Here is a 23,609-nt window from a genome sequence, read left to right as displayed (position 1 = left end):
ATAAGACCAGTGGAACTTCACACCACTTGTTAACTCTGTAGAGGACTCGTGGATGCTGGTGTAATGTGGGCCAGAGGCTGGCATGGTGATGGGAGAATTACATAGATCTCAACTGACCCTGGGGAAAGAAGAGCTGCCATGCTCAAAACAAGAGACTGAAGTTCTCATCTGTTAATGTAGCCAAGACAGGTCCTGATGAGATATGGGCGTTTTTCAGGAGGATCTGGGAGAGAAGATGACTTATTTTCTAGAATTATTTTTGGCTTCTAATACCTGAAGTGGACCAGGGTGCCTGGACAGCTGGCTTAGCTGGTTCTTGGTGCTGATGGAAAAGCCGACCCAGCTTATCTTGTGCTTCCTGTTTGCCTTTCTCCTCCCCATCCTTCTTTTTGATACTCTCCTCCCTTTTCAGTTTTTCCTCCTCGTGGAGTTTTCTTGGTCGCTGATGCTCATCCTCCTGCTGCACATGCTCCAGCCACTGCTTGTCCCTTTCCTGAGCTCGTCTGCCAACAAACACACTTGATTACAGCAAGGAAGCAACTCTAAGTTAACACTACTGTTGCCTCTTTTCACAAAAAAAGCTCCATCCAGTAAATGGGATGGGAAACATCAAGGGAACACTGTTCTTCAGATGGGGCAACTGAATCAGGGCTTCAGTTCTGAGTGAGAAGAAATCACATGATTTAGGAAAACACAGAAAATTTCTGATGTATTTTATAAAGTGGTTACAAGAGTAAGAAACATACTTCTTAATAATGAAGCTGGTATTAAACTGACCAAACAGAGCCATAAAACACAGAGAACATAACTTCTATAAAAATAAAATACACCCAACACTGTAAATGAAATATCACTTAAAATAAGTACATGATCAATCAGATCACTAAAATTTCCCCCCAGCAAAGGGTACAACACATTTACATGCACACATGTTGCTCCCCAAACCTGAAGCTGAAAGCAAGGGATTGTTTCATTGACTTCAACTACTTTGATTTTGTTTTTCAAAGTAGCTACCACAAATAGATAATTGTAATTAAATCTAGGCCTTGAAATTTTTTTTTTTTTTTTTTTTTTGAGATGGAGTCTCGCTGTGTCACCCAGGCTGGAGTGCAGTGGCCGGATCTTGGCTCACTGCAAGCTCCGCCTGCCAGGTTTACACCATTCTCCTGCCTCAGCCTCCCCAGTAGCTGGGACTACAGGCGCCCACCACCTCACCCGGCTAGTTTTTTTTGTATTTTTTAGTAGAGACGGGGTTTCACCAGGTTAGCCAGGATGGTCTCGATCTCCTGACCTCGTGATCCGCCCGTCTCGGCCTCCCAAAGTGCTGGGATTACAGGCTTGAGCCACCGCACCCGGCCTAGGCCTTGAAATTTTTGATGGCCTCAACCTGAAACCCACAGTAAAAGACTGAGAATGATTTTTCTCATTCTATAATACTTTATAAAGTCAGAAAATACTTTAAATGAAACTAATATGTAATAACAAATGATATAATAACAACTAGCTCTCCATATATTAACTCCTTTAAACTGCGAATCAGGTAGGTAGTCTTAGTATTACTCCCATTTTACAAATAAGGAAGCTGGGGCAGAGAATATTAAATGACTTGTCCACATCACACAGTCATATGTGCCTGGGCTTCAATCCCAGGCGGCCTGGTCCCAGAGTCTCCACCCTGAACTGCCATCCTGTGACATGGCTAATGCACACAGGTCATCGGCTAGAATTAGGAATTTGCCACGGGAACATAATTGAAACAAATTATACTTTTATTCTCCATTGTCAAAAAATTACATTTATTTCTACTGTGTATGAATGTGAAATTTTTATGCAGAAGCCTTTAAACTTAAATCTTAAACATTTTATTTACAATTTTTAAAGTGTCTTTTAGGAAAGCATAAAAACATTTTTTGGAGGGGTAAGGATACTGTTAATCATGACAACAAAAAACCATAATAAAAACAGTGGCCGGGCATGGTGGCTCACGCCTGTAATCCCAGCACTTTGGGAGGCTGAGGAGGGCGGATCACCAGGTTAGGAGTTCTAGACCAGCCAGGAGTTCTAGACCAACATGGTGAAAGCTCATCTCTATTAATAATATAAAAATTAGCTGGGCGTGGTAGCACGCTCCTATAGTCCCAGCTACTTGGGAGGCTGAGGCAGGAGAGTCGGTTGAACCAGGCAGGCAGAGGTTGCAGTGAGCTGAAATCACGCCACTGCACTCCAGCCTGGGTGACAGAGCGAGACTCCGTCTCAAAAAAAAAAAAAAATTACTTTATATTTTCTACCAATAAAGGTCACCATATATAGTGTATAACCATCTAATTTCTGAAGTTAATTTGGAGTAGTTTTTATCTATGTAATTGGAATACATATTACGTATTATATTTTTATTATGCTATTTTCTGTATTATGCTATTTTATGTATTTTATGTATTTTTCTGTATTTTATGTTTATTTCTACTCTGTAGGAATTTCACAGTTCAGTGCAGTATAGTGTGAATAATAAAAGCATTTTATACACTGTGGAGGTAAGAAAAGGATGGAATTAATCAATATATTCAAGGAGAAGACCCTTAGTCTGACCCCCAAGAAAACCATAAAACAATCATGTAAATGGGTTTGGGACCCCAGATACCTCCCCACTGGCACTGAAACACAAACAGACGACTCTACATACCCATAAGAAAGTATGCACAGCTCTCGGCAGGTTAACTGAACTCAGCCCACTAAAGTTAACGACTTGCCTCAAGTATCCGTTTCGTCGTCTTTTTAATCTAATTTCTTTTTCTTTTCTTTTCTTTTTCTATTTTTGAGATAGAGTCTCTCTGTTGCCAGGCTAGAGTACAGTGGCATGATCTCAGCTCACTGCAACCTCCATCTCCTGGGTTCAAGTGATCCTCCTGCCTCAGCCTCCCAAGTAGCTGGGACTACAGGCGCGTGCCACAGTGTCCAGCTAATTTTTTATATTTTTAGTAGAAACGGGGTTTCACCATGTTGGCCAGGATGGTCCTAATATCTTGACCTTGTGATCCGCCCACCTTGGCCTCCCAAAGTGCTGGGATTACAGGCGTGAGCCACTGTGCCTGGCCTTAATCTAATTTCAATTACCAACTTTTATAATTTACAGGCTGTCATTGGGACATTTGGTCATTTTTGTTTTGTGGAGTCTAAAATTAACTGACATTTAAAAGGTAAATATCCAGTAACAAAATCAGACACAAATTTCTACAATTTACCACAGTAAGTTACAAGTAAAAATAAAAATATCACAAACACAAATCTTCAAAAAAAGATAAAAACATGTCTGTATCCTATGCACTAAGCAGCAGTGGCAAATGTCCCCCTTTTGTACTAAAGTTTAATTTGCAGTTGAAAAACAGAAGAAGGGAAACAGAGGGGCCCACCCTGACCCTGCTGGAGAAGCCCTGTGTTGGGGCGCTAGCTCAGTGGCTTGGATTTTAAACCAGGCATTCTGACCCCTGTTAGCTCATAGTAAAAGGCTGTGAACTAGAAATGTTATTTTGGCCATTAACATGCAAATGAGCACACCAAATGTCCCAATTTCCTTGTATAATTCCATTTATCTACATAGTAGTAGCTTGAGAGAGCTCTGGGAACTAACCAAAAACTTCAGGGGGTACTGATATATGCAAAGATTTATATATACACGTGTTTGTGTTTGCACTCACACTTCACACGCACACTAAAGACTGAAGGCTCTTTCTGGTGCAGTAACTACTTGGAGAAGCCAGGCAAAGAATAGTAAATCCTCAAAGTTCCTTCCAGATGAGTCCATAATCCAAAGAAGACTCACCTTTGGGCTTCTTCTTTTTGTTTTTCTAATTCTATGATCTTTCGCTCTTGTTCTTTCTGTTTCAGTCGTTCGGCCTCCATGGACTTTTGCTTCTGGAGTTGCTGCTTATTATGTATTTCTCTTAGTTCCTATAATTAACCGAAAAACAGCTCATGTAGTGACATGAGTGACAAATACATCAACTATTTATCAGCATGCAACATTTCATAGTGGGAAGCCTAGGACACTTAGGAGATAACGTTTCAGAGTTGGAAAAAGTCAACTTGGAAAGCTAAAATCACACCACATTTTGACATGACTGATTTCCAAAGGCCACTTCAGATTACATTCTAATGAGCCATACACATTATACCATTTTCCACGATCTGCTCTAGAAGAAACCTGCTAGCGAAGGGCAGGAGGGGAACTCTACTGATAAGGCTCAGCAATCATAATGGAACGTAACCAGTTTCAAGATATGGCGAGGATCATGAATAAAACTTAAGCTTCTTTTGATTATCAATCAACAGCAACCTCTACTGACTTTGAAAATACACAAGCCTCTTCTTCACTCATACCTCCATTCAAACCTCACCTCCACCTTTCACTAAGCTGCCTTAGAACAAATGGACATCTCTTTGCTACTCAATTATTTGACCTCAATTCTTCCCCCAAGGGTCTATTTTCTTCAAATTACACCTCTTTCAGAGCATCTTTTCTTACTAAATCTATCCTTCAAGTTGCTAACTGCCCCAACCTAAACCAGCAATCAGGTTGAAAGTAAAAAGCTATAATTTGATGATGACTACCTTGGATCCAATTTCCTCACTTGATACTAGCTGCAGGAATAGCAGTAATTTCCTTAGCAGGCTACTGAAAATAAAATGCATTCTATGATATTTAAAGTACTCGAGTGACAAGTTTGAACACCTGAAAATATGAAGAACAAGGAAACGTCTGCTGAGGAAGAAACTCCCTGATTCCACAGAAATCAAATAGTCACCAATAGATTGAGTCACTGAAACTCATCTTACTTGGGCCAACAATAAATTAGATGAGTCAAAGTGCCCAGTAGAGCCAACGTATCTTTCCAGTTGATTTCTTGATCTAACCAGGGCTGGTCCTCCCAGTACACGGCCCAGGGATCTCTATGGGGAGATTTAAGACTAAGATTTGCCCTGTCTTCTATCGCTTTTCTCACTGGTGAGACTAGATGGGCAGGTTTCTTCCAGGCCCTAAAATTCCTACCTTTAGATTCATTCAGAGATTGAAAAACAAAGATAGACCATTTGTCTGTAGAAGGTCAGTATTAAAATATGCACTTTTTACTGGAAAAAAATTCTAAGGGTTAGGCTAACCTTTTCCTACTAATTTTGCTAAGGTTAAAGTTAAAATGCATATACAAATGTTTTATAAACTGTAAGTGACACTGAGTGGCTTTAAAAGAGAACAATGAGATAAAAGAAAAAGTTTAACTGGAGATTAGGAGGCTGGGGGAGGTACTTAGGAAGAGGAAGGCATGGGAGGAAAAGGGGAAGGGGAAAGGGGGAAGAAGGAAAAAAAGGAAAGGAAGGAAGGGGGAAGGAGGGAAAAGAAGGGAGGAAGGGACTTCAGTGGGAAACCTAGCAGATGACACTGGGAATATCCAGGCAGGACACAGCAGGAAAAGGTACCTTTGTAAGGCACAAATTGGACTGCTCCCTACGGCAGCAGACCTGACATGTGGAACAGAGGAAAGGGGAAAAGAAGTCTAAGACTGGGAAGCAATGATGAAGTCTCACACTGACTGTTTAAAGTGCTGAGATCAGAAAATCAACCCTAGGGAGAAAGAAGTCCATTTTTCATCATCCTTCTCACTGCCATACCAAGGGATGTAAAACTTAAGTGTTAAAAAATCAGCAGTATTGGTTTTCTTAGTAACCCAGAACCAAGAATAACTAGTAATCAGTAATAATATGAATGAAAATTTCATTTTCAATACCATCAAATTCTTAAATAGGTTCAGAAAAAATAATTTACAGCAAAAGACTATACTTAAAAGGTACAGAACTGGGAATCAAGAAACCAGGATTCTAATCTCAGGTCCCTGACATGAGCTGGCAGATGAATCAGAATAGATGATCTTTAGGTGTTCTTCAAGTTTGGGGATCTGTTAAATCTTAGACATTGTTCATCACATGAGTATTTATTTCAGTGTCTGTTTTATTTAGAATTTTATTTCTAACTGCAAGAATGAGTGAAAAAAGCATAAGCAAAATAACCCTGAGCTGAAATTAAATACAAAGGAGTAAGAAATGATGGAAGAGAAATAACATTTCAGTTTGATGTTCAGGAATCTGATTATATATTAAATAAAGAAAAGTCCTTATTTCATCCAGGAAAAAATGTATTTATGAGTATATTCAAAATATTCAACAAATATCTTTGAAAAACAAAGATAGACCATTTGTCTGTAGAAGGTCAGTATTAAAATATGCACTTGTTACTGGAAAAAAATTCTAAGGGTTAGGCTAACCTTTTCCTACTAATTTTGCTAAGGTTAAAGTTAAAATGCACAACCAGAATGGACACTGGCCATGACGTATCAACATACTATAATAGATAGCCCATAGGCCCAAATGAAGATTTTTCATTTTCCCCTAAGAATTACACTGCACATTTCCTTTCTATACTAGGCTCTTGTAACTGGATATGGATTTATAGATCACTGATTAGCAGATGCAAGTAAAGCTAGTAATACATTAGGAGGCACTATAAAATTGAAAAACTTGTAAGAAAAAGTGATTTTGAAGAATACAGAAAAAAAATCCTACCTATGACACAGTTTCAAAAATAATTTTTAAATGTATCAAATACATAAAAAAGATGTTTAAATTTTTTAAAAACACTTGTTTTTGAGTTTAGCAGCATTTGAACCAATCTTAGGAAGTGATTATGTCAGCTGCAGTTTCAAGTACCTCCAAGGAATGGAGCTTGCAGGAACCATAAAAAATAGATGACAAATAAGCTAACAGAAGGCTCTGGCACCTTATGATCCAGATTTAAAGATGGCAAGGTTTTTCTATAATTTCCTTCGTCCAAGTCAAACACTGCTGAGATACACAGTTGTAAGGAAATCAACGTGCTGCCCCGAGGCAGGCATTCTGGGTCTTCTCTTTTCTTGGACTTAGGAGTTTACTATGGCATGAATCAAAATAAGCAGAACATGGATGATTTCTAAGTTGATAAGCTTTTTAAAAAGTTGAACTTCCGAGAAGGCAATCGATAGGATGAAGAAATATACTCTTAAAAAAATGAGTGAATGGCTCTCCTTCCTTCACCACAACGAAGTCCTTGCAGAACACCTAGTCACTTCACATAGGAAGCAGATGGATACACTATTCTCTCATTCTTTTCCATACTATTAAAGAGACTCAAGTACTGTTACAGTTATTAAGAAGTATTCTTTTAACTCTTTCAGAAAAAAAAAAAATTCAAAGAGACAAACAAATCTGGTATCATTAAATTATGTATCTAGGAAATGAGCAAATTATTGGGGGAAATGGCTAACAAAAATTTCATCACACTGAAAGTATCAACTTTTCCTGGTAGGCAGATTGATTAAAATGACTCTGCAAATTCTATTAAATCCACATGGAATTTGTCACAGTTATTTCGCTACAACAGAAAGAAAACAAACAAGAAATTACCATGTATCAAAAGTCAGTATCTCACTTGGTTCTTCCTAAAATTAAGTGATTTTTTTTCTAAAACCAGTAACTCTACAAAAACATGTTTCTTGGCTGAGAATTAATCTAGCAATATAGTACAGAGTGTACAACTTTGATTTTTCTTTTATGAATTCTATTCAAGTGTATGGTATGTTTTACACTAGGTAGAGTATGTAATAATTTGGTATTATCTTCCAATAAAACATAATTACAGTACTTTCTTAAATAAGAAATTAAGTAGTCAAGAAATTTTAGCTGCATGTAACAAATACTTATGCAGGAAAAAATAAAACTATAAAATGTGTAGTATGTATACTACACATATCTATTAAATATTTTTTTTTATTTTTTTTATTTGTTTTTTTTTCTTTTTTTTTTTCTATTAAATATTAAAATAAGGTTTTTTAAAAATCACAAACAACTTATGCAGAATTATGAAGATACAGAATTTCTTAACTAGGTTCCATGAATAAGCTTCAGCCCTGTGGATACTATGTTGCATGCAGACTTGGAGTATATGGGCATTTTTCTGGTGGAGAAAGCTCACAGTTTTTATTAATATCAAGGGGTCTTTGATCAAAAACAGCTCATGAACTACAATAAAAAATTACTGGCATATCAAGATTCTGTTTTGTATTAGTTAAGATAAATGAAAATCAACTTGCTTTTAATTTTCTTCCCTAGACCAAAGAGGGAAAAGTCACTTATTTCCCCTAAAGAACTAAGTTATTTGAACCATAAAACATCTTCAGACTTCCTATGGCATACAGCCAAAGTATTTCAAAAGCAATCTGTTTGACAAATTGAATACCCAAGAAGATCCAACTATTTTTCCCCTGAGAAATGTGGCTCAAGTTTACTGAATATGGTTGTTCTGCTGCTACGCTAAAAGGCACAGAATCACTTGATTTAATAACTGTGACTGTTTCTCCTTCATCTGGTCTTACAGACACTCAAAAATACATGTATTATGTGAAACAATATTACTTGAAACATGAAGTAGCATGCACCTGAACAATATGTATAGGAGTCCTTTGAAGAGAAAAAAATTAACTAGCAACAGGGGTCTATGAAAGGAGACTAGCAGTTAATGGAAATGTATTTGCTGATTTAGATATTTAACTTTTTTGAAGGATTTTGCTTTTGATTCGCCTCAGGATGTCTCTTGGAAATGAGAGACAAAAACAAATATAACTTAATTACTTAAAATTCATGAACTCAACAACATAAATCAAGATAAAATTATTTAGCCCACATATACCATTTATAATAATCTTCATACTGTTAATATTATATTGTTTATATTGACTTCATAAAAAATGATGTAGCTACCAGCATCAAAAATTTCAGGTGTTTATCTGTAATATCATATCCATAAAAAGTCCAAAGTAGAAGTGCTTTTCTGTAAATAAACATTATTTCTCACCTAGGGATAATATGTAGTACACAATATCAAAATTCATAGAAGGCCTCTGGAGTTTTAAAATATATTAACTTTTTCAAATTAGGTGGTTGTGAAACAAATCAAGAGCTATTAAAGAAAGCCAGTTAACAAACCCCATGAGGTGAGAACTTGTGCCTGGATGGAAAATTTTGAAAAATAACGATTTCAGAACACAGAAATTATACCCAAATCAAGGTAAACTGATAGCCCATTTATCATAAAATTATAAATTTATTCATTCATTAAAAAAATGTATTTATTTAGAGACAGGGTCTCACTATGTTGTCCAGGCTGGAGTATAGTGGCTATTCACAGGCATGAACATAGCCTTGAACATCTGGTTTCATGTGATCCTCCCACCTCAGCCTCCAGAGACACATGCCATTGAACCAGGCTACGTTTATTCATTCTTGATGCATTAAAAGTGAGAGGACCACACAGAAAAAGATAGATATACTGACTGGTTATTTATCTATTTATTTGAGATGGATGGAGTCTTGCTCTGTTGCCCAGGCTGGAGTGCAGTGGCATGATCTCAGCTCTCTGCAACCTCTGCCTCCCAAGTTCAAGTGATTCTCCTGCTTCAGCCTCCCAAGTAGCTGGGATTACAGGTGCGTGCCACCACACCCGGACAATTTTTGTATTTTTAGTAGAGACGGGATTTTGCCATGTAGCAGGCTGGTCTCAAACTCCTGACCTCAAGTGATCCACTCGCCTCGACCTCCCAAAGTGCTGGAATTATAGGCATGAGCCACCACACCTGGCCTGATTATTTAAATTCTGAAACGGGATATGCTATTTGAAAACATGTTCAAATATTTAAATTTAAAGTCAATATTTAACAAAATGATAAGACTATTTCCCATGGCACAAAATGGTAGTCAACATATCACAAGTGCTAAGGGAGATTGGAGCAAGGTGTATGTGTGGAAGGCGGTGGGCAGAAGAGTTAGAAGCTCCTCTCCTCTCTGCAACAGGAATAGGTAATTAGACACCCTCCACCATGAGGCTTTGGGAAGTACCCTTGGGAAGTATTACCAGAAAGAGAAATCTGATTCCAGTTTGTCCTAAAAAATCTGAATTTCCCTCAAAGTGTCTGCTTTAGTCACAAAGCAATATTCTATTAAGAGAAGAAAGGATTGTTTCAAAAGATTGGGTTCTTCTTAACCCTTTCCCAAATTACCTTTTATTAAATTTTTATTACCTTAAAAAGAAAAAAACCCCACACTATAACTAAAAAAGTCAACCAACCAGCTTACTGGTATGGCACAGAATCTGACAGAGTGAGAGTTAGAGAATTTTATTACTTCCATGCAGGAGAGGTCTTTTTCAAAGGATCATATATGTAAAAATAAAATTTTTGCTTGAACAAAATGAAAGAAGCAAACAATACTAATTATGAGAAAGCAACACTACTGTTTGAATTCATATTGATTTCTCTCGCTGTCTCTGTGCCTCCTCTTTCTGAGTTTTTCTCCTTCCTTCATTGTTTCTCTTCACAAGCATTTTTTTCCCTGACTTCTAACTCTGTTCTGCAGTTCTTTCTCCAACTCTTTTCTTTTTTCCTCTCGTTGCTAAACATTTTGCCTTTCACTGCCTTCATAATGAATGAGCCTTCCATGAAAGCAAGTGTCTGAAACCAAGAGTATAAAGGCTTTAGTTAAGCAAACAACCTCATTTACTATAACTGGCCTTCTCATTTCAACATCGATTCAGTTCTTAGGAGCAATTTTTAGAACAGGTAGTATTATGGGGATAATTTATATTTCTAACAGCCTCTTGTGTCTACTTTTAGAAGCCTGAATTTCCCAAGTATACTAAGGAATTAAAACATAATTGTGAATTAGTCTTAAATACTCAAATTTTGCTAGAAAATAAAATGCTATAGACATTTGGAATAGTATACTGACCATAGTATGTCTCTCATGATGGAAATATGCACATGACCCAAATAATAACGGAGCGCTTTCACATTTTTGCAGACAAGCTCAAATTCAATGATCTAAAATGCTTGTTAAAAAGATAAGACTACAGTATACAGTACCTTGTCCAGCTTGTAATTCAGTTTACACCACCATACACACACGCAACTCGTCAATAGGAAAGAATCAATCATACTCCAAGATTAACAATAACTAATAATTAACTTTTATAAAGAAGGCTTAGTACTTCATGGTAAATGCTATCTTAGACACTGAGCACTCATCTGCGCAGGGGAAACTGAAGCACAGAGCTGGAGATGGTTCATCATTCTTAGTCTGAGAAAGATGTGCATTGCCTGAGTAGGGCATGGAGACCTTTAGAAAGAAGTCTAAGTGGATGACGCAGCCCAGGAGAACTGCCAGGCACTGCAACACTGCCTCCTCCATTGCCACTGACTGGAAGAAAGAAATGCTCAAATGTAAACGGCCATTCACATTAGGACTTGTCCAGTACACACTGACTAGACAGGAACCAACAAGGACTCAACTTTTCAACATGAAACATAAAATCTAGCCCCGTTGGGTGTTGGATTCTCCTTATTTGACCTCTTAAAGGAGCCTGGAAAACTACAAGCTGTACTCTGTGCTGCTGCTCCATGTTAGAGCTAAGATATTAAAATATGGAACATTAGGCTGTCAGTGCCAAGGAAAAGTGCTATAATAACTACTGACATCACCAAGGTGAAGGTAAAGTCAGGTGCCACTGTCCAAAAAGTTCTGGCAGTAATGTTAGTTAACACTTGTTTGAATCATAATTTTATACCTATAGGTAAGCACTGTGTGTAAGAAAAACAACTACCCTTTTGGTACACAGAGTCTCCAAAAAAGTTGGGAGTTTTAATTTTCGTGTAAACTGAAGTAAAAGTCATAGATGATAATTTTAAATTGTTGTTTCTAGAATGTGGATTTGAGAAGACTACTGAACTGATTTCTTAATAAGGTATTTGTTACATACACAACACATTTTAAAAGCAGACATTTATGGTAAATAAATTTTATCCACTGAATTCAAACTATTTTAAGATGTACTAATTCATGCTAGCAATAATCACAATACAATTAATTATTCCTGGTTAATTCACTGTTCAAATATTTCATTTGATAATCAAAAACCTAAAATTTCCCATGCATATCAAGGGCAGCATAAGTACAAAGGCTGCCAGTTGGGGAATTTGCAGCGCAAGAGCTTCAATATTTCAGGGTGCTATCGTTTCTCTTCTCCCACCCTCCCTGTTTTTACAGACTTATTTACAACCCAAAAGCAAACTTTATTTGCTACAGTAAGATTCCTGTTTCCTTTCTCAAGTAATTATTGGTTTGGGTGGTAAATAGAAAGATATTTACGCCTTAGGATTTTTTTTGGAATATATAAATGTGACACCTACAAGGTAAATATCTATTAAAATGCATGGAAAAACAGCCTTTTTGGAAAACAAAAAATAAGCCTTTAATTTCCTAGGATTATGCAGAAATGTAAAGGCCCATGACTTTGAATGTGGAGCCATGTAACAGAAGACCACAACTGTAATCATGCCTTCTGCTTTCAATAGGCTGCTTCCTATACAAAACAAATACCTATGAACCTGTAACTTTTTCCTCTTTAATTAACGCTGGGAGAATTTCTATCTTTGCTTATCAGATTCTGGGTAGGGAAGGGAAGAATGTAATTCTTCCTGAAGAAAATGGGAGAAATCCACAAAAGACAAATTAATCTGAGCAAGACATTCTACAGGAAAGAACTAAATCAGATTGTATGTTAAAAGAAAAGGCAAGTATAAGTGTATTCAGTTTTTTGACTAAATACGCTTCCTATACTTCCTGATAACTGTCTTATAACTCAGAATCTGGGCTGAACCAGGGTACGATTATTCCCTGTGTTATCTTTATATCTAAGAAACTGGACATAACTCTGAACATGCATCAAATGACTTACTGCAATTTACCCAAAATAGAATCAGTTTGTGTTAAATGTTATACTCCTTTGTGGAGCCAGCCACTTAATATAGATTTAGTATCCTGATCAACTAATTTTAAAATTCTGTACTCTGTAAGGTACTCCTCCAGTGTTACTGTACTAATCTATAACGAGGGAATTGCATTTCCTTCTTCCAGGTGAACAATCTATGTGAACATGAAATACAAAAGAATCGGAAGCCCGAATTTCTTTTCTGTACTCTCCAGCTGGCTTCCTTTAAGGAAAGGAAGGTTTAGGATACAGCAAATTCACACCACCAGGTTAGATGTGTGAAATGACACATCCCAGGAAGGTAGAAGTAATTTTTGCATCATCAGTGTGGATGCTCTAAACGCACTGCTGATCAAGAGGGACACTGAAGAAATTCCAAGGGTCAAGAGGGTGGCTCTGCCTGGTCTATCTCATCATCCTAGAAAACACAGTTGCTAACAGACACATGCTCTAAGGTTAGAAAAAAGTACTTCATTTTCCAGTGTGGCTACAACAAAGAAAAGTGGGCAAATGACACTTAAGAGACTAAATGATAAATCCATCTCTGAGTTGTCTCAATCAAATTCTACAAATCTTTTGATTCTCCAATTTAACTGTTTGCTTTGGCTTTACCAGGTTTGAGAGGAATACTAGAGATAATAAGCGTAACACAACATATTAACTAAGTCCTCCAAATGCGTGTTAAATAACAAAACAATATAGTTATACTGACCTGTGATTTGTTTATTGTTTTGTTTGCTTGTTTTTTGAGACAGGGTCTCACTCTGTTGCCCACGCTGGAGTGCAGTGGCACAATCATGGCTCACTGCAGCCCTGACCTCCCAGACTCTAGTGATTCTCCAACCTCAGCTTCCCAAGTAGCTGGGACTACAGGCCATCATACCCGACTAATTCTGGTATTTTTTTTCTTTCTTCTTTTTTTTTTTTTTTTTTAAGTAGAGACAGAGTTTCACCCTTTTGCCCAGGCTGGTCTTGAATTCCTGAGCTCAAGTGATCCACCTGCCTCTCAAAGTGGTGGGATTACAGGCACACGCCACTGCACCTGGCCTGACCTGTGATTTTTAAACTCATCTTATTAATTTAAATTTAAAGTTAATAAGAGAAGGCCAAAATTAAAATTAAAAAACAAGAAGAAATATTCTTATTTAAAAATAAGTATATTTGGAAAAAGGGCTAGTGGAAAGGGGGGCTAAAATTAGCCTTTATATAAGAAACTCTGTGATGCTGAAAGCAGCCATAGTCAATTAAACAAAGTAGGGGTGACTCACCACATAATAAGGGTGTTCTCTTTAGTAATGGCAACAGCAATTCAATCACCAAAATTATTTAATCTACAGATCTTCTAGACATTTATCAAAAGTCTCTCACTAGAGTATCATTTTCTAATACCTGAACCTTGTTTTGGGGAGTCAAATTTCTAGAAAAAGAATCTTAATGTGAAGGCACAAATCTGGACTACTACCTGGGTTCAGAAGATAGCTTAATATTTAACAGTTTATATCCCAAGAGACTATTAAAAAGCAATGTAGGTTTTGCAACAGTGCTATTTTCTTTTTTCTTTTGTTTTTTTTGCCTATAAAAGAGACAAGTGACAATGAAAGTTAATGTGAGCATGTTTTAATTGAACTTAATCTTTTTTGTTTTTTTGTTTTTAATTGTACTTATCTTGAGATGGTTAATTTACAGCTGTACTTCCAATACTGACATACCACACATAATCATATATGCATGAATATAGAACATATATAGTGTACACACATACACACACTGTGTAAGCATGAAAGCAAAGTGAAGAAAAACACTAAGTTGGCTCAAATAATATTTCCCCTAAGAGCACTTTCCTGGAATTGTACAATTGAGAAAAGATCATTACCTAATACTCTGAAAGAACAGCACACATAACTTCAACTCAGATGTCTAGACAATTTGGCCTAGAATCTCAATCCAAAGGTCACCTATTATAAAAGTTTCAAATATAATTTCTAATTTTTAATTTTGTTTTTAGAATTAAAGAATAGGAGTTTTACTTCTTCCTACTGTCAAAAGCTGAATTGGCCAGAGTCAAGTATAAAGAATTTTAAGTTAGATAAGGAAAACAAATATTTGGAGGGGAAAAAAGTATAACATCCAATTTCTTATAAGAATAACAAAAACGTTAGTATCTACATACATCTAAAGTAGTATATGACTGTTTATAAGAAATAAACTGTTTATGTTATGATTTTTAAAATTAACATTCTTTTTTTTCTTTTTTTATTTTCTGAGATGGAGTCTTGCTCTGTCACCCAGGCTGGAGTGCAGTGGCGCGATCTCGGCTCACTGCAAGCTCCGCCTCCCGGGTTTACGCCATTCTCCTGCCTCAGCCTTCCAAGTAGCTGGGACTACAGGTGCCCGCCACCATGCCTGGCTAATTTTTTTGTATTTTTAGTAGAGACAGGGTTTCACCGTGTTAGCCAAGATGGTCTCCATCTCCTGACCTTGTGATCCACCCGCCTCGGCCTCCCAAAGTGCTGGGATTACAGGTGTGAGCCACCACGCCCAGCCAATAATTAACATTCTTAAGATGATACAGTTGTAAAGTTAAATCAGAAACACCAAATCTGAAAGAGGCTGTGATCTAACCATTTTACATTTCCTCAGAGTTTTGGCATTTTCCCAATTTTACTGTGCAAATGTGACAAAACCATACACCACTTCTGCCACAAGAGACAAAAGCAATTACTCCACTAAAACAGCAAGATTTAAAAATGTGAGGTAACAAAATAAAGATCTACATTTAAGCGCAATGAAGATAAGAAGTGGCAGAAAAATTCTTAGTTTTAAAAAAGAAAACAATCTCTTTTAATAGTATTCAAAGAACATAAGAGAGATAAAGCTTTTGGAATCAACTTGATGTGATCGCAAACAGACAAAAGAATGGAGATGTGTCAAAATATGATTCAGGTTAAAAATAGATGTCATGCTGGGGCCACTCATTCAGCCCTAATTTATAGATGCCAAATTCATTTTTGTATTTTCAAGGAGAAAAGTGCAATTTAGATTGTCTCACAATGGCATAATAAATTTTTCTGCCTGAGATTAAATAGCAACTAATCATTTGGACAGTTAAAAAAATTAAAGGGTAGGACATACATGTAGGCACACACAGAAGAGTTACCTTCAGCTGATTATTGAAAATATCAATCTCCTGTAGTTTTGATCTAGTTTCTTTTTCCACTTCATCCAGTTGGTCTCGTAGCTGCTGCCGAGCTAGTTCTTTTGCTTCTAAGGCTCTTTTAAGTGTAACAAGTGAATCTCCTATTTTAGAAAAACATTGCAAAGATAAGAACAACTTTAATTTGCAGTGAGGAAAATGTTTTTTAATGGTCTCATTTCACTTAAGGAAATTCTTGCTGGTTATAAAATAAGAGAAGGCCAGGCACGGTGGCCTATGCCTGTAATCCCAGCACTTTGGGAGACCAAAGCGGGCAGATCACCTGGGGTCAGGAGTTCAAGACCAGCCTGGCCAATATAGTGAAACCACATCTCTACTAAAAATACAAAAACTAGCTGGGTGTGGTGGCGTGCACTTGTAGTCCCAGCTACTTGGGAGGCTGAGGCGAGAGAATCTTGAACCCGGGAGGCGGAGGTTACAGTGGGTCGAGATTGCACCATGGCACTCTAGCCTGGGGGACAGAGCGAGACTCCATCTCAAGAAAAGAAAGAAAAAAGAAAAGGTCAACTTTAAAAATAAAACACCTACTGTGCAAACTGTTCTGCTGAACTTGTTTTAATTGGTCATTGAGTATCTGTTTTTCTGGAATAAGTCTTCCAAGCATTTGCTGAGATTCCTGGGAAGGAAGGAGGAAAACAGTAATGAATGACAGGGAAGGCTACCATGTCTACATTAAGATCCAGGCAGAGCTTAAGTCAGTTTTCTGACTCTTCCCAAATCCTGTATGGTGAACCTGCATTTAATTGTTAGTTAGGTGAGGCTCCTGCTTTCTTGCCAATAAATTAACTGTTTGCCAAATGCTTTTCCCTAAAACAAGGTTAAGACAGCGATAGCTTCCCTGATATTTCTTATATTTTTGTTGACTTACTGGATATTTATAAGCTTCAAAAAATGTACATTAAGTACTACTCCAGGGATAAATTGAAGTAATGATCTTCCAATGGCACCGGGATCAAATGCAAATGCAGTGATCCTACTATTTGTAAACTCACTCAGTGGTCTAAATAGGAGTTATCTTACTACTCTGTCCTGAACTTTGATACTTACTAAGGCTGAACTTAGGTTTACCATATACCTGAAGTTGGAAACAGAAATCAAAGATTTTTAACAACTAGACTCTTAGCTGCTATAAACATTTTTCCACCACACTGGATGGAATTTTAAACAGGTACACAAAAGTTTTGAAGCAACTATTTTTTTAACTGACACAAGAAAAAAGTTAAGCCACACTGCACAGGCTGTTTGGAATTTTTGTGGTTAACTTGCCAAGCATAGTATTTGCTTAAATTTAGCTGAAAATATCCTGTATAGTTTCTGCACATTTCAGTAAATGGCAGCCTTCCCAGGTTATAATAAAGAATATTTGACTCTTATTTTTACCTTGATAAAAAATGAGCTCTAGATATTGACTTTTTGTTTGAAAAACTAAAAATGCCTTAATTAAAATTTTTCATCAGAAGCTAAAAACCCGTCCATTTTGGAATAACCACCTTTAGATACAGACCGGCTTACGCAGAATAAATCTCTGTAATGTATGTCTAAATGGTAGAGTTAACTCAATAGCAAGAATTTAGAAGCATCTTCTCCTATGAATAATCCATAACAGAAAAAAAAATCTTGATAAAACAGAATACACATATCAGATCTGATTTATCTCCAAGGCAAGTATCTGCTAATCCCTGTACAGAAAGGAAACCAATATCTCATTATCTACTACGTACTTTTCTTTCTTCAAAGAATGTTTTGTTTTTCACTTCATTACATTTTGGGGAATCCTGATTTTTATCATATTATCAATAAGTGAACATTCTAAGCATCAATCTTAAGTAATAAAAATTGTACTTGGTCATATAGTATTAGGTGATAATACTTAGATAAATAAACGCATGGCCTTCGTCCTTAAATTTTCCAGGAGAATATTTTATGAAACTTCACCTCAAGAGTTAATGAAAGACATTTAAAGAGAGTTAACACATAGAAAAATATACTTAGGCCAAGGTGGGTGGATCACCTGAGGTCAGGAGTTCGAGAACAGCCTGGCCAACGTGGTGAAACCCCATCTCTACAAAAAATAGAAAAATCAGCCGGGTGTGGTCGTGCTTGCCTGTGATTACAGCTACTGGGGAGGTTGAGGCAGGAGAATCACTTGAACTCGGGAGGCAGAGGTTGCAGTGAGCCGAGATTGCGCCACTGCATTCCAGCCTCAGCAACAGTGAGACTCTGTCTCAAAAAAAGAAAAGAAAAGAAAAATATACTTAAAAAGGTGCATGCATTTTGTAATATTTTAAAATAATTTCCAGCAATCAACTTCTGATACTTTTTACTTTACAAATCTCAAATTTCAAATGTATAAGAATGTTCTTAGGACTTCAAAGTACATGAAACAGTAACTGAACAGAAATGAAAGGAAAATGGACAAATCCACAATGACCAAGATTTCAGTGTCCCACTCTCAGTAGCTAATAAAAGTAGCCACAAAATCAGTCAAGACATAGAAGACTTGAAGACCACCATGAATCAACTTGATCTAACTGACATTTAGGGGACACTCCACATAACTACAACAGTATGCACATTCTTTTCAAGTGCCCATAGAATATTCCCCAAGACAGATCATATGCTGAGCCATAAATCTCAATAAATGTGAAAGAATTAGAATAAATTACAAAGAAAATTTTAAAAAGATTTTGAATTGAATAAATATGAAAACGCAACATATTAAAAATTTGTGGGATATGGTAATGTCAGTGTTTGGATGGAAATTTAAAGCTTAAAATGTTTGTATCAAAAATGAAGAAAGGTCCAAAATCAATTATCTAAACTTCCTCCTTATGAAGCTTGACAAAAGAAAATTAAACCCCAAATAAGTGGAAGAAACAAGAGAAAAAGAGCATAAATAAATAAAACAGAAAACAAACATACCACAGAGAAAAACAATAAAGCCAAGAGCTTATAAAAAAAAAATCAATAAAGCCAAGAACTTATTTTTTAAAAATCAACAAACTCCAGATAGATTGATCAAGAAAAGGAGGAGGAGAGAGAGAGTAGCAGAAAGGAGAAAAGGGATTAGGAAGGAAAAGGAGGAGGAAGCAGGAAGACGGAGTGAGATGACACAAATTACCAATACCAGGAAAGAAAGAAGGGACATCACTACAGATACTACAGACTTGCATACAATAAGAGAATGGTATAAACAACTTTATACAAATAAACTTAATAATTTAGATAATATAAACAAATTCACTGACAGATACAAATAATCAAAACAGATTCAAGGAGAAAAAGAAAATCAGAATAGCCCTATACCCACTGAATAAATTTTATAATTAAGTCTTACCACAAAGAAAGTTCCAGGTCCAGAGGGCTTCACTGGTGAATGCCACCAAAATTTAAAAAAGAAATGCTATTTCAACACAGACATTTTTAGAAAACAGAGGAGGAAGGAATACTTTCCTACTCATTTTCTGAGGCCAGCATTACCCTGATATCAAAACTAGACAAGCATATTAGAAGAAAACTAAAAACCAATTATCTCTGTTGAATTGAATTCAACAGATTTAAAAAGATCCTTTAAAAAATAATATGAAATGGAATGTAGTGAAATATTTTAACAAAGGGTAATATACCATGATCAAAAGTGGTTTATCCCAAGAATGGAAGGCTGATTTAACATTCAAATGGCAATCCATGTATTTCATCATATTAACAAAATAAGAAAGAAAAAACATAATACTTATCTCAATAGATGCGGGAAAAAACATATGATCTAATTCAACACCCATTCATCATAAAAACCCTCAGCAAAAAGGGAAGTCCCTCAACCTGATAAAAGGCATTTACAAGAACCCTGGTTAACACTATACTCAATGGTAAGAGAGCTTTCCTTCATCGAGAGGGAACAAGGCTCTTCCCACTTCTATCCAATATAGTATGGGAGGTTCTGGTCAACAAAGTAAGACACACAAAGAAAGTCAGTTAAGCAATCACAGATATAAGGTCAATATACAAAAATAAATTATATTTCCATATACTGGCACCAAACAACTGGAAACTAAAATAAAAATATGCAATATACAATAGCATCAAAAGCCACAAAATACTCAGGGATAAACTTTACAAAGTATATACAAGACTTAGACACGGCAAACTACAAAACATTGCTGAGAGAAATTTATAACAACCTAAACAGAGATTTATGCCCTAGATTTACTATTGCTAAGATGTCAAATCTTCCCAAATTGATTTATAAATTCTATGGAATTCCAACAAAATTCCAAGCATGTTTGTAAAAATGGATAAGCTGATTCTAAAATGTACATGGAAATGTTAAGGACCTAGAATAACCAAAAACAATTCTGAAAAAAGAAGAACAATAACAGAGAATTCGTATCACCTGACTTCAAAAATTAGGTGTCGACAGAGTGAGATACTGGTAAAGGACAGACAGATCTAGAGAACAGAATAGAGTCCAGAATAGACGATTACAAATATGTTTAACTGATTTTCAACAAGCTACCAAGGTAACTCAATGGGAGAAAAGCCAGTGCTTTTAATAAATCATGTTATAACAACTGTGTATCAGTATGTAAAAAAAACCCTCAATCTTTACCCTATATGCAAAAATCAGCTTGGAATAGCTCATAGACCTAAACATATTAAGATACAACTATGAAACTTAAAATTTTAATTTTTTTTCAATTTATAAAAACTTATAAAACTTATTTTTTTTAAATCCCAAAAACTTCTAGAAGAAAATAAAATATCTGCAATCATGGGGTAGTCAAATTTTTCTTAGATAGAACATAAAAAGCATGAACACCAAAAGAAAAAAAATGGTAAACTGAACTTTATCAAAATTTAAAACTTCTGCCCTTTAAAAAATACCATTACAAAAATTAAACCCAAGCCAGACTGGGAGAGAATATTTGCAAAACATTATCTGACAAATGACTTGTTAAGGACATAAAAATAACTTTTACAAATAAATAGTAAGACAAACAGCCCAATAAAAAATGGGCAAAAGATTTGTTCAGATACTTCAACAAAGATATACAGTAAAAGATACTCGCCAATAAACACGTAAGATGATTCCCGACATCATTAGCCTTCAGGGAAATACAAATTAAATTAAATACAAATTAAATCAGAATGTAAAATGGTACAAACTCTGTGCAGTTTGACAGTTCTCTTGCTTTTCTTTCTCTTCTCTCTCTCTTTTTTTTTTTTTGAACAGGGTCTCATTCTGTGGCCCAGGCTGTCAGTGGCTCAATCACAGCTCACTGCATCCTCCATCTCCTGGGCTCAAATGGTCCTCCTGCCTCAGGCAGGTACTACAGGTGAATGCCCCCATGCCAGCTAATTTTTACATTTTTTTAATGTAGAGATGGGGTCTTGCTATGTTGCCCAGGCTGGTCTCAAATTCCCGGGCTCAGGCAATCCTCCTACCCTTGCCCTCTCAAAGTATTGGGTTTACAGGTGTGAGCCACTGTGCCCAGCCTGACAGTTTCTTATGGGGTTAAATATATACTTATATGACATGGTAGTTCCGTTCCTAAAAATTTACCCAAGAGAAATAAACCATTTCCACATAAAGACTTGTACATAAATGTTCACTGCAGTTTTATTCATAAAAGTTCCAAACTGGAAAGAACCTGAATATCAACCAATAGGTGAATGGACATATAAGGAAACACTACTCCGCAATGAAAAGAAACAAAGGAGTCATTCACTCAATAACACGGATACATCTCAAAAACATCATGCTGAGAAAAAGTCTGACATAAAAGAGTCACAGACAAACATTATCATCTGCAGGCAACATTTACATGAATTTGATGCCCCTGTAGTTCAACACTTGATACCAAACCAGGTTATATCATAACAACTTTGGATAGGCTTTAAAATGAAGAGAGAACTACTAATAGTGCTCTGTCCGTCTCCAACTATTTACTATACGTATAGCTCTCATATGACCCCCTAAAATACTTAAGTGTACTTATTTATTATAATTATCGCAGTAAAGCCAAAGTCCTGTTGGTGGACTACAGGTTCTGTGTGATCCAGCTCCCACCTGCTCTAACCAGTAGTCTCCTTGCTGTAACTGGCATCTCAAGAGTCCTGTCATGGCCTCAGGACTTTGGCACTGCTATTTCTCTGCCTAGATCTTGCTCTGCCAGATACCCACATGGCTTAGCCTATCAATAATTTCAAGTCTCTGCTCAAGTGTCACCATCCAGAAAGACCTGTCTTGGCTACCTTAGTTAAAATCACAATCTTTCTTATCCCTAGGACTCTCTATTCCCTTCCCTACTCACTCTCCCTAGCACTTTTCATCTTCTAATACAGTACACACTTTATTTTGTTAGTCTCTGTTCCTCCTGCAAACAGAGGGTAAGCTCCCAGAAGACAAGAGTGTCTGTCCCTGCTGTAGCCTCAGAAACTGCAAAAGCACCTGGCCCAAAGCAGTGCTCAATAAACATTTGCTGAGTCTGTCTCCTTGACAGGCTACTTTTCACACAAGGACCCTGTCTACTTCATTTTTGCTTCCCAGTGCCTAATACAAGATAGTTGCTTAATGTTTACTGAATAAATAAGTAAATGAAATGAATTAGAGAAAAGGATGCCAGTTTAATAGCATTTAAGAGGCATATTTCCTCACCTGTAATTGTTGCTGTAGATGGGTGATTTCGGCAATTCTCAACTCTCTAGATTTGTTTGTGCTCTCAATTTCTTGCCTTTGGGTGGTCAATCGACATCTGATATCTTGAAGTTTCCCTTCTAGTTGATGCTTTTTATCATTCTTGAACAAATGAAAGAGTAATAAAAAATTATTACTGTTTTTAATGGTTCCAACTATTTCCAAAGTATAACCAAACTTCACTCACTAGAGCTTCTAATTCAAATTCCAATGTCTTTTTCTTTGCTTTCAGTACAACTATGTCCTCTTGTTCTTTGTTTCTTTGATTTAGTAGTTCTTGCCTTCGATTCCGCTCCCACTCAAGTTGTCGTTGCCTTTCAAGTTCCCGTTTTGCAGCCTGTGACATTTACAAAGAGACAAATTACTAATTTTTCAGTTCTTACACTGCACAATGTCTCTTCACAAAAGTGACATCTAGTAAGTCCTTCCTTTTAGGGAGTAAATAATAAACATTACAAGAAATCACATTACAAAACAAAAAATAACTTACAAAACTACGGTATTCCTTCTATGGGAATAACGGGAATATACAGAACTGGCTATTATATTTACGTAATATTATATTTATGTAAGATGACAGGATCATTTCCCCATTAGAATTCCATTCTTTATGCCTTCAAGAATGCCTGATGTACTAACTAAAAGTGCTCCTTCTTACATACTGACACGCCAAGAAGGCAAATTTCTTTATGCAGTAAAATCAAACTAAAACACCCCTGAACAAAAACAAACAAAAGTTGATTTTACTCCACCAAAAGAGAAATTATTATTTAACTCCAGCCTGGGCGACAGAGTGAGAT

General features: G+C 36.4%; 1 protein-coding gene across 3 annotated transcripts in view; it reads right to left on the bottom strand.

Annotated features, from left to right (window-relative positions):
* The window catches only part of ITSN1 (intersectin 1), a 248,611-nt gene that overhangs the window by 90,849 nt on the left and 134,153 nt on the right, over nt 1–23,609 (bottom strand). For all 3 annotated transcript variants that reach the window (XM_030914040.1, XM_030914041.1, XM_030914042.1), the window contains exons 13-18: nt 22,997–23,146; nt 22,771–22,911; nt 16,641–16,728; nt 16,056–16,195; nt 3,818–3,945; nt 274–503 (exon numbers count right to left, since the gene is read on the bottom strand). In XM_030914040.1, coding sequence (XP_030769900.1) covers nt 274–503; nt 3,818–3,945; nt 16,056–16,195; nt 16,641–16,728; nt 22,771–22,911; nt 22,997–23,146 — 877 coding nt within the window. The remainder of the gene's footprint in view (nt 1–273; nt 504–3,817; nt 3,946–16,055; nt 16,196–16,640; nt 16,729–22,770; nt 22,912–22,996; nt 23,147–23,609) is intronic.

Source organism: Rhinopithecus roxellana, chromosome 13 (assembly GCF_007565055.1).
Source record: "Rhinopithecus roxellana isolate Shanxi Qingling chromosome 13, ASM756505v1, whole genome shotgun sequence".
Taxonomy (NCBI): domain Eukaryota; kingdom Metazoa; phylum Chordata; class Mammalia; order Primates; family Cercopithecidae; genus Rhinopithecus; species Rhinopithecus roxellana.
Note: the sequence above shows the minus strand (reverse complement) of the source record. Positions and strands in the feature narration are given on the sequence as shown.